At 43.0% G+C, this 16,350-nt stretch overlaps 1 protein-coding gene across 1 annotated transcript in view; it reads right to left on the bottom strand.

Moving 5' to 3' along the window:
• The window catches only part of LOC102793719 (titin-like), a 220,477-nt gene that overhangs the window by 168,199 nt on the left and 35,928 nt on the right, over positions 1-16,350 (bottom strand). Inside the window, exons 33-40 of the mRNA XM_087852940.1 lie at positions 13,870-14,130; positions 13,646-13,790; positions 13,349-13,517; positions 12,551-12,782; positions 11,086-11,370; positions 10,336-10,461; positions 9,822-10,010; positions 6,362-6,412 (exon numbers count right to left, since the gene is read on the bottom strand). Coding sequence (XP_087709066.1) covers positions 6,362-6,412; positions 9,822-10,010; positions 10,336-10,461; positions 11,086-11,370; positions 12,551-12,782; positions 13,349-13,517; positions 13,646-13,790; positions 13,870-14,130 — 1,458 coding nt within the window. The remainder of the gene's footprint in view (positions 1-6,361; positions 6,413-9,821; positions 10,011-10,335; positions 10,462-11,085; positions 11,371-12,550; positions 12,783-13,348; positions 13,518-13,645; positions 13,791-13,869; positions 14,131-16,350) is intronic.

The following is a 16,350-nucleotide window of genomic DNA, read 5'->3' as shown; positions in this document are numbered from 1 at the left end:
GTTAATCTAATTGGTGATGTTGATTCGAAAGTCTGTTTAATCTGAGAAACTTTAATCACAGCAGCAGAACCTTGCAGACCACAGCCGGATATAACCTGAGGCTCTCTAGAGAGGCTGGGTCTGGATATAGTAGTTTTGACAGGCGTGTCTGTTGGAGCTTGTGAACTCGGAGGTTTAACTTTTGGCAGCACATCACTATCCTGAGCTTTTTGGAAGATGTCAGGTTTCTTGAAATCCTCAGTTAAGCCATAAGGAGACTTCCTCTCTGTCTGCGATGGGGTGAAATCAACACCTGAAAACTTCTTAGGTTTTTCAACTTGATAGGAGACTTCAGAGATACTGGTTACCTCTCCCAGCTTATTTCTAGCAACACATCTGTACAGTCCAGCATCGGGGTATGTAAAATTGCTGATATACAGCATGTACATTTTATCATGTATCTCAGTGCTATATTTTCCAACAGTGGCTTCAAGGCAAATGTGGTCATGATACCATGTGACGTCTGGAGCAGGTTCACCAGTTATAACACACTTCAAGACGGCTGTTTCGCCCTCAGAACAGGTTATATTCTCTAATTCAGTGACCACACAGGGAGCTTCACCAACCACATCAAATGAGAAAGTAAATTTGTGTCTGACAGTCTGGGATGCTGCTTCACTACTCGGTCCAGATGGCATTCCCTCTGTAAGAACCTGAGGTTTGTCCACAGGAATTTCCTCAGCCATCTCAGGGATGGGGGTGGCAGCTGTAATTCGAATTTCCACGGGCGAGGTGCTAAAAGATTCGTCTGAGCTGCGGCGTTTAATGATCTCCATCCGAGGCACCTTTAACGTTACCTTTCCTGAATCCGTGTAGGTCTGAAACTGCTCCTCAATCAGACGCTCCTGATTCTCCTCCTTCATTGGTGCTTGTATTTTTACCACATCCGGTGTGACTCCTGACACTTTTGGCGCCTTTTTGTTAGAGATTTCAAGAGTAGCACTGCAGATGGATTTGCCATGTTTATTGGTTATGATGCAGTCATATGTGCCCTCGTGATCTGTTGTTGGATAGAATATGGTGAGCTTTGAGTTGTTCGATTTCTGTATGATGTCATAGTCAGGATTGTGGTCCAGTGGATGGCCGTCTTTGAGCCAGTTCACAGTAGGTGGAGGATCACCTTGGAAGTGGCAGATAAACTCGGACATCTCGCCAACTTTTACTTTAAGTGAAGATATCTCTTTAACAAATACTGGATGTGAGCCTCCAAGACTTCCAAGATCTTTTATGTTTAACTCCACATTTTCAACTCTTCTCTCTTCCTTCTTTACAGCACCTATTTTAGTAGTCGTGTCCTTACCCTGTGTAGATCTCAGATTTCTCAAATCTCCACTTCTTTCATCCCTCTGTTGTTTCCATTCAGTGTTTTCTCTTGCAGTTCCCATCTCCTTTTCCATATCTCTCTCTTCTCTTACCTCTGACTGGAAGTGTTGCCTGCTGGATTTATCAACATGCATAGCATGCTGGTCCCTTCTAAACCTCACCACTCCCTCTCTTTCTGAATCATCCTGTCGACCAAGGGATGGGGAGCTTCTCCTGACTGGGGAAGGCTCACGATGGCTTTCATAAGAGGCAGAGGTAAGTTCATATTCCTCATAAGGACGCCCAGTGAGCTGGGTTGGAGAGTATTTCTGAACTGATGAAGCCTGAGAGTCCTTTTGATATCTCACAGGGGCATCAGGTGCACCCACATGGTGCAGCAAACTAGCATCTGCAGCGGGGTGCCTGGCCATAGAAGCCTCAAAAGGAGGCGGCAGGTCACGCTTTGCAATGGGCTGAAAAACTGACGGTTTTTCTGTTGAAGATAAATGTGGAGGTGGGGGTTCATGAGACATGCCACTATGATGGGGCTCACAATAAGTCAGGGGCAGTTGGGGCCACTCAGACTCAAGCTCAGCTGTATCCTCTTGTTCAACTGCATCCTGTTGCCATTTTAATATGCGCTGAGCCAGTGCTTCTTCCTCACTTACAAAGTACTCGCTGTCCCTCTGCAGCCTTGTCACACGGCCCTCTGTTGGCAGTTCACCAGCCAGAGGCCACTGCAGAGTTTCACCCTCCTGACCTTGGAAACCAGCAGGAGCAGACTCACTAGAAACACATTTCTCTCTGACTGTGTTTGCCGATTCTAGAGCAGAGGCCTCTGCGAGATTTGTTCCTGCCTCAGTGGTCTTCCCTGCCTGGAAAGATGAGTAACCTTGAAGTTCTGCAGTCTGCTCTTGCTCCATTAAAACGTCCTGTTGCCACTTTCTTATTCGCTGAGTCAAAGCCTCCTCTTCACTAATAAACTTCTCACTCTCACTCTTCAGGTCTGAGATGTTCTCCCTCGACAGCTGGAGCTCCTTTTCTGCTCCCGTCTTCTCAAACAGCATCTTCTCTGCTCTAGCTTTTGTTTCAGATCTAGACTCATATTCAGCTTCTGCTGCTTTAGCTTTAAATCTCTGCGATTTCTGTTTCTCATGTTCCACTTCTTCTACGTTTGTTTTCATTTGTCCTTTGACCAACTGGGCAGATGTTTCAAGCTGCTCTGCTACACCTTTGACTTTAGGTGCCGTAGGCATTGGCACAGGAGCTATCTTTTTCTCCATTACTTCTTGCGGGGTGTGAATGTGCTCCTCACTCTCCTTGTGCTGTGTGCCTGCTGGAATAGGCAGATCGGTTTCTGAGTTAAATGTCTCCTCTTCTGATATCCTCATGCCTTCCTGCCTGATCCCTAAGGGAAGGCGTTTCTCTTCGCATTCAGTTCCTCCAGTTTCCAGCTTCTTCTCATACGGAGCTCTAAAAAACTGATCACATGGCTCAACCTGATTTTCCCCTTTGCTGTCTGGTGTTTGTTTCTCACTAATACATCTCTCTGAAATTCTGAATCTGTCCTCTGGCCTTGGTTTTGTTCTTGGTGACTTTTGGGACTTTTGCATCAGCGTCTGTAGTGCTGTGTCTTCTTCTAGCCCAATTGTCACTGTGGAAGCTTTTGTACCCACAGAGGCAGACCTTTCCACTTCTCTGCTTCTCATCTTTATTGTAGATGTGGGTGTTGATTGAGCCGTTCCTTCAGGATTATCTTCCCATGCTTCTTTTTTGAGTGATTCATGAAAAGAGGCCTCAGTTTCCACAGCTGCTCTTTTCTCCTGCTGGTTGTAAATGTGCCCTGTGGGCTCTGTGGACTTTGCCTCAGGGACAATGGGCAGATCAGTTTCAGGATCATATGTCTCCTCTTCTGACATCCTACTCCCTTGCTGCCATTTCCTGATCCTCAGGGCGAGGAGTTTCTCCTCACAAGCTATTCGTTCAGCTTCCAGGCTCTTCTCGTAATGAGCCCTCAAATCCTCCCTAGCGAATGCTTCTTTATCAGCTATTTCTGTTGCTGCTGTGTCTTCTCTAAGAAACCTCTCTCTGGTAGATGTGACTGACTTTGGCATTGACTGTATGAGTAATGCTTCTTGAGAAGGCAGACTTTGAACAGGTTCCCCACTTTCAGTGTACATTGTAGTTTCTGGGTAAACCGCTTTCTCACCGAGCGGTCCTTCAAGGTTACATGCTGTCATCCCCACATTTGTAACCTGCACCTTATGGTCATCAACCACATCTGCTTGTATTTCAACAAAACCCTGAACTTTTTTATCCTCTAGATTCTCTGAATGTTTGTTGTCTGATGTCTTTTCTGTTTCCGACACACTTGTACTGACCAGCTCACCTCTCATTAATTGGATGGCCCTGGTTCTCGACTGAGGCTCGAATGAATGTCTAACACAAGGCTCGGTGGGATCCCTGCTAGAGGTTTTACCTTGAAACTCCCTATACGTCTCGCCCAAATCAAAGGGTCGATTGAAGTGCTGAACATCAGGCAGAGAAGCAGGCTTGACCCTAAGTCTCTCAACATAATCTGCATAACTTGACTCGCTGGCGACAGATTCTAACTCAAACTCAGAGGAAGACATGGTGGAAATAGAAAGCCTCTTTTTCTGTTTGACAGCTTTTTGGAGTGTAGTAAGTTTTGTTCTTACCTCATTGTGGAGACTCTCAGTGTCACTGAACCTCTCACTGTATCTGTCACTGCACCTGTCACTGAACTTATCACTGAACCTGGTGCCGGTGCGTCGGTCACAGTAGATGTCACTGAATCTGTCGTTGAAGCGCTCAGATCTGTCAAACATCGGGGTAGGAGACAGGGCACGCTCAGAGGCAGTTTCTAACCGCTTAGACTCCTTTTCTGGCTCCTTGTCTTCTGAATGGGAACCAGGCATGAAGTACACAGTACGCACAAGAGCACTCTTAGATCGAGATCTACCCTGATGGACCTTGGACATTTTGTCAAAAGGAGACCCGACATATCTGAGGTCAACCCTAAACTTCCTCTCTTTCCTCTGCTCTGCCATGGTATCGATGCTCTCGTGAGCTTTAGCAGTGCGTCTAATAAAGCCAAGATAGTTAGCAGACTGCTCTTCCCTCAGTGACACCAGAAGTGATGCTGTGGATTCTGCAGAACCCTCTGTGTTTATTGCCATTATCTTATAACTGCCCGAGTCCTTTTCTTTGACACCATGAATAACTAGACTGGTAGTGTGAGCATGCATTTTGCTGTCAGTGTAGATCCTGCGTCTATGCTCTTTCGGTATAGATCTGTTATTATGAAACCAGAGGATCGTAGGAGGAGGGCAGGCAATCAGTTTACATTTGAACTCTGCTGCCTCCCCTTCTAAGACGGACTGAAACTTAAGTTTCTTTGTGAAAGATGGTTTAATGTTTTCTGTCCATGAGCTGATGGATGAAGTCCTGCTGGAGCAACGATTGGCTGACACCAGGCCATGATCTATGAAATCCTCAGTGTCGGAGAAGGCTCCTCTAAGCTGCCAAGTGGCAGTGAGTTCTGTGCTGCAATGCACAGTTTCTTCTTTTCTTTGAGGACAGAACAGCTCTGCAAACAGAAATGGACAACTGTCAGACCAACACAGCTTCCAGGGGTAAAAACTGAAAAAAGGACTTGAATGAATCATTAATGGAAATATTAAATGCATGCAAGGACTCACAATGCCATAAGAAAATTCACTCACCATATTTGTTCGAATAAACGCAAGACTTGATTCTTTTTATTAGAAACCTGCAGGAAGTTTTGATCCTTCGTCTGTGGAAATTTCTTCAAAACATATATTATTTTGTTGTGATTAAAGAAGCATATTTTCAAGATGGACTGCTACCGTTTGCGTGTTTTAGTTCTTGAAACTTGTTTTATGCTAGAATATTTCTTACCTGACTTGCAGACAGAAGAATAAACGCCCTTTCTAATCCTTAAACTTAAACAGGGAATGAAAGATGCACACGTATGAGATGCAGAACTCTCTAAAAACAAATATTATATTCCAAAATTAACCAATGAAGCAGCAGAATTTGGTGAGACGGCGTTTATTCGAACTAATATAGGTTTACTGGGGTTATTTAGAAAGCAAACCACAGGAATCACATTCCACTATCTGCAAGCCAGGCTAAGAAATATTTTGCAGGAGGAAGGTATCAGTTCCAGATTCGGCAATCCTCCATGTCTTTAAAAAAATACAGACCCGCGTTTTTCTGGGAAGAAAATCAGATGAACTTTCATGCCAAAGATAAATAAACTTTTGAATGCAAACTGCTCAAGTTCAACAAATTCTCACCTGAAGGAAACCACAAAATATTATCAAAGTAAGACCAGATGCAATATGAAAGATAATTTAGAAAGAGTTTCCTACCAACATATATATATATATATATATATATATATATATGTATATGTATATGTATGTATATGTATATGTATATATATGTATATGTATATGTGTATGTATATGTGTATATATATGTATATGTATATATATATATATATATATATATATATATATATATATAGATATACATGTATATCTATATATATAGATATACGTATACGTATATCTATATATATACGTATATCTATATATATATATATATATATATATATATATACGTATATATGTACGTATATATGTATATATATATATACATACATATATATAAAGGTGTCATGCAACTGTGGAAGGTCAAAGTTCATCCTGAAATATAGAAATGATCAAAGCATAGACGCATGACAAGTACGATCCAACACAAAGCATCCACTCATGTAGCGGTTATCACTTTGCTCTCACAAACATTTTATCTGCTTCAGTGAGCCACAGCTTGGAGTTATCCAGTGACAGACTACTTTCAAATCAAAATTCAGTTGAGAGAAATCTGCTCCAGCTGTGGTTTTTCCACTCCACCCATGATGGAGTAATGCTCGCTCTAATATGTTAAAAAGTTATCTTTATGACCTTACCTTTGACTTCCAGCTCAGTCTTGGTTTCAGCCTGCTCTCTCACGTGAGTCACTGTGAAGAAAACCATGACATTTATTCCCTTTTCATCAACACACTGATCCCAACATGGGCAGATGTAGACACACATTTCTTTCACATATAATGTACATTTACATGTGTACTGACAGTTTTCTACCCCTCTTAATGTCTTTCCCTACAGAAAGTATTGCTTCCATATCCTTATTCTGAGCGGGTCTCAGAGTGTTTGGATAATTTTCTATATGGAGGAAGAGGAGGTAAACACCCAGGTACTGTTATACAGCCTGTCTGGCTGAAGTCAGGTCCATCAGCTGGACTAAGAATGTGCCAGCCCACTCAGAATATAAAAAAATGTCACAATCCTGGGTTTTATGACCCAGTGTTTTGAGTTTAGTTTATTCGGATGTTTATATGATTAAGCTCATGAGTTTTTCTAGTTCTTTGTTATTAGATTCCCCTTGTGTCTTCCAACCCCTGTGAAGTCTCCTCTGCTCTTCATGTGTTTCATATCTGCGTCTCATTATGTTTCCTATTTTATTTTGAAGAGATCTCGTGTTTTTATATTATGGATTATGGTTTGAGTCCTTCGTTGTACTGTTTCTTGTTTCCCTAGATTTCAGTTATGGTTATCATAGGTTTAGTTTGTTGGCTTTGTAATATGGCTTCCCTGTGTTCAATGTTGTGTCTACTGTGACCTTTTTGTACCATGTTTCTGGTCCCTATGTTCTGTTTTCTCAGTTGCTGTTAAGTTTGCATGTTTAGAGTTCAGTCAGTGTGTTTCCTGTTTTATTTTGAAGGTCCATGTCTCATGTGAGTGTTTCTGGTTTTGCTTCCCTTGTCTCGTCCAGCCTGATTACTCCCAGCTGTGCTCTCCTTCTGTGTCTCATTCCCTCGTTATCCCTCTGTGTATTTAAGCCCTGTGTTTCTCTTTGTCAGTGTTGTAGTCTCCGTTATGGCTGTGTTTCCTTGCGTGTCAGTTTGTCCATGCCCCAGTTTAGTTTTCCATGCCATTCTGCAATAAAGCAGCTTTTTGAGTTAAATTTCGTTGTCGTGAGTTTTGCGTTTGGGTCCTTCTCCTGCCTGTACACAGCCGAAACATGACAAAAAAAGGTTTTTCTGTCACAAGGTTGTGTTGAAAAAGCAGTTGCCAGCGCCTTGCTCTATTTTGCAAGCGAAACCTGGCATCATTCTTTACAGGGCTGATGGCCTCTAATCTCTGTGGGTGCAGGACCTTCAGCATTGGGTGTCCTCTCTGTGGCTGGGTGAGTGTTTTCTAATAGAGGGAAGCCTAGGTCCATTCAACAGTTGTTATCCTGGGTCATGGACGTTATTGTAATGGTATATTGGTGCCAGGGACTGTAGCCTCTTCTGCATTTGTGTGCACATTCTACCTAAATAATGCTGCTTTGCCTCTCCAAAACGTGAAACGGACACACATGCAGATCCTGCATTACTGCATGTAGAAGTTGCATTACCACCAGGGGGAGAAAATATATTTGAAGCCTTGAAGTCAGTAGTGAGCAAAAAACGTCCAAAGTGCATTGCACGGCCCTTAATCATCAGAAACAATTAAGCTAGGCGGCTAATATGTATGTAAATGTGTTAATAATATCTGTTACCCATGATTATTTGAATATAATGAATTTGTAAATATTAATTAATCAGTTTACTCTTCTTTAAATATAGTTATTCACAATTTTATCGTTTTAATAAAAACATGTTTGAGTTTTGCATGTTTTATTTAATGGAATTTTTGTTTATTTTTAACAATACAGACATACTGACTCATTTAATTAGTTTTTCGTCTTTTTTCTTTGCTGGTTTTAATACTGCAGTGCGCTCAAACACACTAAAATAAATGTAAGGTTACTAACTTCTGTCAGTTCCTGTTTTGAGGCTTTTTTGTTAAATTTTTCTGATTGAAAAATAATTTCAAAGCGAATCAAACCCACTAGTAGCTAATGTGACAGTGACGTTGCACATCGGTTCAGGACATCCTCTCCAGTTTTGTCTGGAGCTGATTAGGACGGGTTACCTTCTTCGTTTATGGTGAGTGTGGCTGAGCACGTGGCCTGTTCAGCAGTATTAGCAGTCTTACAGGAGTACTGGCCTGCATGGTGCCACTACGATGAGAGTGGCAGTGTTTTCATTCTTGTTAGGCCAAACCGAGTGTTGGTTGTGGAACCAGCTTATTTCTGATTTTGGCATGCTAGCTACACACGCATAAAAGTGGGCCTCCCCCCATGTGGCACTGTACAGCTTGTGATTGGTTGGATGAAATTGGCTTTTGGCAAATTGAAGGTATCTTTAGGCGAGTGATGTTGGTGGTGGCAGATCTGTCCCACGTTTGCTTTTGCCCTGAAATAAAGCATGTTCATTGGCTCAGTGTACTTTGTTCTATTTACATCCCAGTAAGCACCATTTGTGTGATCTGCCAGGAGCTGGGAATAAGGGAATATCTTCTGTCCTTTCACAGCATAACAGAAACTACAAACTAAACTAACTAACTCCAAAAATACTCAAAACAACCAAAAGTATTTGGACCAGAGCAAATGATCCTTCACTATCATGGCTAAGCGTCGCCAAATCACTAAACTGAAACTGACTGGGGATCATGAGGTCATATTTCATTAAAGAAAGCGTGGTTAAAAACTTTGACACAGAACTCAGGTGAAAAAAGTAAGCACAATGATATTTACTTGTTTGTATTTTTATGAAAGATTGTTTCCTGAGCCACACTTTGTCATAAACGACAGGGAACTCTTTCTCCAGTTATTCTTCTTTTCTCCTTTATTTGGTCACCTTTCATTGCATCCCTATATAACTATAAAACCCATTGCAATGGGAGTAATTTTACAAAGTTAATTCTACATGGTTAATAAACACTTCCAACACAAAAGCCCACATTTTTCTCATTTTTCTCATCATAGGCAGTACGATGGGTTCTCTCCAGGTACTCCAGCTTCCTCCCACAGTCCAAAGAGATGCAATTAGTAGTGATAGGTTAATTGGTGACTCTAAATTGTGAAAACCTCTAAAGGTGTGAATGTGAGTGCGTGAGTGTCTGTCTCTATGTGGTAGCCCTGCAACAGACTCGCGATCTGTCCTGGCTGTACCCTTCCAGTCGCCCTTAGACAGCTGGGATGGGCTCCAGCCGATGGATGGATGCCATCATTACACAGGCAGATTTTTTTTCTTCGCCCACTGTTGTTGCTGTTGAGATTCACTTTAACGTATAACTTAATCCTAACCTCAAAGAACGAGTTCTGAAAACTGAGTGTGCAGGATTTGTTATCGCCAGACAACACAACACCAAATCATAATCTACAGCTTCAGTGAGAGTGTGTTGATCTGAAACCAGCACTGCTGTGAGCTTCTGTTATTGACCCTTCAATTGTCTCAGAGTAAGAAAAGCAGCCTTTCTTTTTAGTAATAAACTCACCGTCGAATGTAAGAGTTGCAGAGCAGGATACCGTCCCTCCATTGTTTGTGGCCATGCAGGTATACTCGCCCTCGTCCTCTGGATAAACCCTGGAGATCTCCAGCTGACAGCTGTCATCAAACTGAGATATCCTGAAGAATTCGGACTGTTTGATTTCCTTTTTCTTGTGGAACCAGCTTATCTTCACATCTTGATGGTTGACAAAGGAAAAAGCACAGCTTGTGTAAATATACTGCAGTAAATTTGCACTGTGGGTCGACAGCAAGAGTAAATTAGTCTGAAGGTGGTTAATTAGTCGCGTGCCATAATCAAGTTTCAGTCCCAATGGCTTCAAGAGAAGACCAAAGGACACACTACTACTACTGAAACTTCCTTTCACAGGAAGTGGCTACAGGTTTGAAGAAATTTTCAACTTAAAATTCTGTGCAGCGTAACTACCAGAAACTGAGCAATACTGTCACTTTGTTTCAGTATAAAATCACAGCATCACTCAATAAGAAATTGCATTTTTTACCATCTCCACGGACTTTGCACTGGAAGCAAGCTGGTGCGCCCTCGCAGGCTGGAGTGCTGGCAATGGGTGAGATGATGACAGGGGGAGCAACAGTAGCGGGGGAGTCTGGAGAAACCACCTCTGAAACTGCAACACAAGAACCTGAATCAGTACAGATACAGCCACTTACAATGTCTGCCTGGACCCTGATGGGGCCACGGTGGGTCCTCGGCCAATCCTTGACCGGTCTCCTTGACGGTTGTTATATTGCCGCCTGCGACGTGGACGACACAACTATGAGTAGTAACGCCCTTAATGAGCAATCGGTGGTAAAAGCATGTGTATCCACCAGGGGGAGCAGTGTGGAGGCTCCCCTGCAGGCTTGCACTTTCTAGTTAGTTGGTTGGTTAGCGGTGCAAAAACTCCACGTGCTGTCAGGTAAGAACGCTCTTATACAAAGAGTCTTCTTCTTTATCTTTTGCAAAACTTTAGGAAAACTTTTTGCTTTTCTTATTTTAGTGCTTGTTGTTCAGCTGCCCTACATCATTTGCAAAATATGCAGAAGTCATTTCCACCTTCTGATACGATCTGATCTATTTCTGGTGGAGAGTTGTGTCCATGAAAACTCTGATGTTGGGCTAATGGCGAGAGCATGCACTCTACTCAGGAAAAAATGCCAATTTCAGCAGAAACCAACAATCTGTGTGTGTCCCACGTATTTCTGCATGTTTCTTTTGTGTTTATTGTGTGTGTGTTACATCCATGTCTCACCTTCAACGTTGAGTGTTGCAGTGCTTGTGGCAGTGCCATACTCGTTCTTGGCCTCACAGGTGTAGACAGCAGCATCTTCAGGAAAGACCTCGATGAGCAGCAGTGTGTGCTCGTTGCCATCGTGCAGGAACTTGCACTTGAAGCCAGCGGAGAGAGCCTGGGAGTTTTTGTACCAGAAGACCTGAGGCTGGGGAACACCGCTCACCTGGACTGAGAAGCGAGCTGGTTTTCCAGCCTCCACTGACTGGGGCTCCATGTGGCGAAGGATCTGAGGAGGCTCGGGGACTGAACGAGGCAGAATATTTAAGAGGTAAAGTTTAACTGGAATATATGGATATATATGAAAACTATAATTTGTTCTGTTTCCGTTTGTGTTAGTTTACTCCTTGTTCAAAGCTTCTTGCTCCATCCTCTCATGTCACTTCCCCTGTGTTAATTTCATGTGTGTCTATGTATTTGGTTACCATATTTCACTTCCTGTGTTATTTGGATTCATTGTCCTCTGTGCCTTGCTTTTAGTTTTCTCATCATCCATTTATTTTCAGCTGTGTCTCCACTTTCCTGATTGCTGTTCTCTGTGGGTGGATTTAATTTTCCCTTTTGTGCTTCATGTTTTGTTTCCTGGACCTTTTGTAATGTAATATAAATTGCTTCCTTGTGTCCATCCTTCTGTGTCTGCATTTAGGCCTGCTAGAACCTTCAGCTGCACTTCATGTACAGCGGTCCCTCGTTTATCGCGTGAGTTACGTTCTAACCTGCGATAGGCAAAATCTGCAAAGTAGCCAACTTTATTTTTTACAATTAACATAGATGTTTTAAAGCTGTCAAACTCCTCACTACACACTTAATACACTTTTCTCTCTTATTTAAATATTCTCAAAGTTCAGGCCTTGTAGAAAGTCCAGTAGCAATCGCTAGCTGCTAGCGATCGCTAGCTGCTAGCGCATTGTCAATTAATCTCTGCTAGCGATTGCTAGCTGCTAGCGATCGCTAGCTGAACGCATTCTGTACTGTACAGGAGACACAGCACGAGACAATGCGCTGTAAAAAACCCCCCAAAAAACCCCCAAACTAAATTGCACCAAAAAAAACCCGCGAAAGGTGAACCGCGTTATAGCGGGGGAGCGCTGTATATACTTGAGCTTGTACGTATACGTTTAACCCTGTGATAAGAGAAAAGTCCTAAAAAAAATTCAAATGCACCCAGTTATAATTTTATTTAAGTCATTAAAGATATATGCTGAACAGACATTTTACCCTTAAAAATAGCAGCTCAAAGAAATAATTATAAAGCCAAGATGGTGAGAATGATGAGTATATGTGACCTTCAAAGCACAATTATTTCACTGATGAGAAAGTTTGAAATAAACGGCCTTTTTTTAGAAACAAACAAGAAACAACCAGTTTTTATGTGTTCAGTCACACTGTACATCATTCTTTCTGTGTGATGTCACGCTGGACTTACTGTTTATTCGAAGCTGCATGGTGCTTCTATTTTTGCCAGCGATGAAGGTGTACTCCCCAGCATCACTCCTGTAGGTCTCTGAGATGGTGAGGCGATGCAGCTTCCTGATGGTCACGTAGTTAAATCTCTCTTCCATCGAGAACTGGATCTCCACGCCATTCTTCAGCCAGTGACCCTCCACATCTTCTTCATTCACTTCAAACTCAAAGGTTGCACGGTGTTTCTCCAGAACCTAGGAGGGGATAGTGTACTATTTACATTTCTATCTCTGTTCAATTCAATTCAGTTTTATTTATATAGCGCCAAATCACAACAACAGTCGCCTCAAGGTGCTTTATATTGTAAGGTAGACCCTACAATAATAGAGTTAAGGCCCTATTTTCTGTTGAAAATGTCAGTAAATACAATCACCAAGCACCCAAAATCCTACTATTTAAGTTCCTTTTTAAAATGTGAGTGCAGTAAAACATGTTGTGGTTATTTTTTAAGGCATATTTCTAAATAAGAAATAAAAGAGAAATAAAAATGTTAATCTCAGGTTCAGTATCTGTAAACTTCGCCCGTGTCTTTCAAGCTAAAACATATAGATGCACCAAACTGACACTAATTTCTCTGCGTAACTCCTGTGGTTGTGAAACAGAGCAGCTTTGGTTGCAAAAGTTAACTTGATGAAACTCATTGCAATTAAATAAATGTCTTAAAAAACAGCGAATCACCTTTAATCCTCAAACTGTGATTACCTGAAAGACAGAAGTTTTATTCTGAAACATCAGTAAATGAACTTTAAAACCACTTCACCGTAATTTCCCGCTCAGGAGGTTCCGAGATCCGAATGTCGCGACCCTCCACAGTGAGCCGGGCCTTGGAGACGCTTGATCCAGCTACCACTGAATATTCCCCAGCATCAGACATTCGAACCGTCTGGATCACGAGGCGGTGAACATACTTCTCTGCTGTCACAATATACCTTTGGATACAAGGCAGAAGATATCCAACAATTAACCTCTAAAAGCTTTCATTGGCTTAAATAAGGAGATGTTGGGAATAGTGATTTTCAGATTAAGCGTGGCCAAACTTTAACGAGCACTGACAGACCTTTCCTCAGACATGTCCATCTCCTGACCGTCCTTCATCCACATCACCTGGATGTTTGGCTCAGAAACCTCACACTCAAAAATCGCCTTCTTCTTCTCCGTGATCTTTATGTCCTTGATCTTCTTGGTGAATTCAATCACACGAGCTGAAAGAACAACATTTTCAGAGACGTTTCGTAGCATTTCTCACCTAACAGACTGTAAACGTGCTCAGCACCAGGTTACCTTCCACAAAGAGATTAGCAGTGGTGGCGGCAGAGCCGGCCACAAACTTGTACTCTCCTCCGTCTCCAAAGTGAACGTTTCGGACGGTGAGGGAGTGCGTAAGCTGCCGACTGCGGACCTGGCACCTGTCCGACGACTTAATTTCCACGCCGTTCTTCAGCCATTTGTACGTGATGCCTTCATAGTTGACGGTGACCTCAAAGGTGATAGTGTCTCTCTCTTGGGCATTCAGGTCCTTCAGCATGGAGGTGATCAGAACCGCTGGAGGACGAAATTTGAGGGAAATACAAAAAGACACATTCACTGTGTTTGCTTTTGAAGAATTTCAGCTATTACTGTATGCAGTTATTCAGATACTTTTGTTTAGGGGTGCAACGATACTCGTGTCGATATTGAACCGTTTGATACAGTGCTTTCGGTTCGGTACGCATATGTATCAAACAATACAAAATTTTTAATTTATTTTATCAACTTTCCTTCTGACGGTGCTGTCTGTGTTGAGCGCTCAGTGGATCTGCGCTCGACAGTGCAGCCTAGGCGGAGTAGTCGAGCGCAGATTCACTGAGCGCAGCGCAAGCTAGCGAGACAGAAGCTAAGCTCGTTGCAACATGGCAAATTGAACCTCCCCCACCCTCATTCAGATCTGGCGTTTGGAACTATTTTGGTTTTCATGTGACGTATGACCCTGAAGGTAAGTGCGTCATGGACTAACGTAAAACAGTATGTTGGATGTGCCACGCAATGCTCAATTACATGGGTGGAAACTAGTGTGTTAGCGCAGTTAGCTCGTTAGCGTAGTTAGCTCGTTAGCGCAGTTAGCTCGTTAACGTGTTGGCCGTCCAGCCCCACGCACGGGGCGATCCGCGGTAGCTCATTAACGGAGATTTGCCGTGTTGTGGCGTTAACGTCATTTCAGATTAACGCTGACAGCACTAGTGGGGACACAACGAATATGACTGCACATTTACTCCGACATCATCCTCGTGCAAAGACAAGTGGAAGCAGACAAAAACAACAAGCACGCATGCTACAAACTTTAGCCGAGTCATTTAGACAGCCGTTAGCACATGATTCTCCTTATGGGGACCTGATACAGTGGGGCAAAAAAGTATTTAGTCAGCCACCGATTGTGCAAGTTCCCCCACTTAAAATGATGACAGAGGTCAGTAATTTGCACCAGAGGTACACTTCAACTGTGAGAGACAGAATGTGAAAAAAAAATCCATGAATTCACATGGTAGGATTTGTAAAGAATTTATTCGTAAATCAGGGTGGAAAATAAGTATTTGGTCACCTCAAACAAGGAAAATCCCTGGCTCTCACAGACCTGTAACGTCTTCTGTAAGAAGCTTTTCTGTCCCCCACTCGTTACCTGTATGAATGGCACCTGTTTGACCTCATCATCTGTATAAAAGACACCTGTCCACAGCCTCAACCAGTCAGACTCCAAACTCCGCCATGGCCAAGACCAAAGAGCTTTCGAAGGACACCAGGAAAAGAATTGTAGACCTGCACCAGACTGGGAAGAGTGAATCTACAATAGGCAAGCAGCTTGGTGTGAAAAAATCAACTGTGGGAGCAATCATCAGAAAATGGAAGACATACAAGACCACTGATAATCTCCCTCGATCTGGGGCTCCACGCAAGATCTCATCCCGTGGGGTCAAAATGATCATGAGAACGGTGAGCAAAGATCCCAGAACCACACGGGGGGACCTGGTGAATGACCTGCAGAGAGCTGGGACCAAAGTAACAAAGGTCACCATCAGTAACACACTACAACGGCAGGGAATCAAATCCCGCAGTGCCAGACGTGTTCCGCTGCTGAAGCCAGTGCATGTCCAGGCCCGTCTGAAGTTTGCCAGAGAGCACATGGATGATACAGCAGAGGATTGGGAGAATGTCATGTGGTCAGATGAAACCAAAGTAGAACTTTTTGGTATAAACTCAACTCGTCGTGTTTGGAGGAAGAAGAATACTGAGTTGCATCCCAAGAACACCATACCCACTGTGAAGCATGGGGGTGGAAACATCATGCTATGGGGCTGTTTTTCTGCCAAGGGGACAGGACGACTGATCCGTGTTAAGGACAGAATGAATGGGGCCAAGTATCGTGAGATTTTGAGCCAAAACCTCCTTCCATCAGTGAGAACTTTGAAGATGAAACGAGGCTGGGTCTTCCAATATGACAATGATCCAAAACACACCGCCCGGGCAACAAAGGAGTGGCTCCGTAAGAAGCATTTGAAAGTCCTGGAGTGGCCTAGCCAGTCTCCAGACCTCAACCCCATAGAAAATCTGTGGCGGGAGTTGAAAGTCCGTGTTGCTCGGCGACAGCCCCAAAACATCACTGCTCTTGAGAAGATCTGCATGGAGGAATGGGCCAAAATACCAGCTACTGTGTGTGCAAACCTGGTAAAGACCTATAGTAAACGTTTGACCTCTGTTATTGCCAACAAAGGTTATGTTACAAAGTATTGA

Source organism: Neolamprologus brichardi, chromosome 16 (genome assembly GCF_056152115.1).
Source record: "Neolamprologus brichardi isolate AB-2024 chromosome 16, ASM5615211v1, whole genome shotgun sequence".
Taxonomy (NCBI): Eukaryota; Metazoa; Chordata; class Actinopteri; order Cichliformes; family Cichlidae; genus Neolamprologus; species Neolamprologus brichardi.
This window is presented reverse-complemented; position numbering and strand designations above follow the sequence as displayed.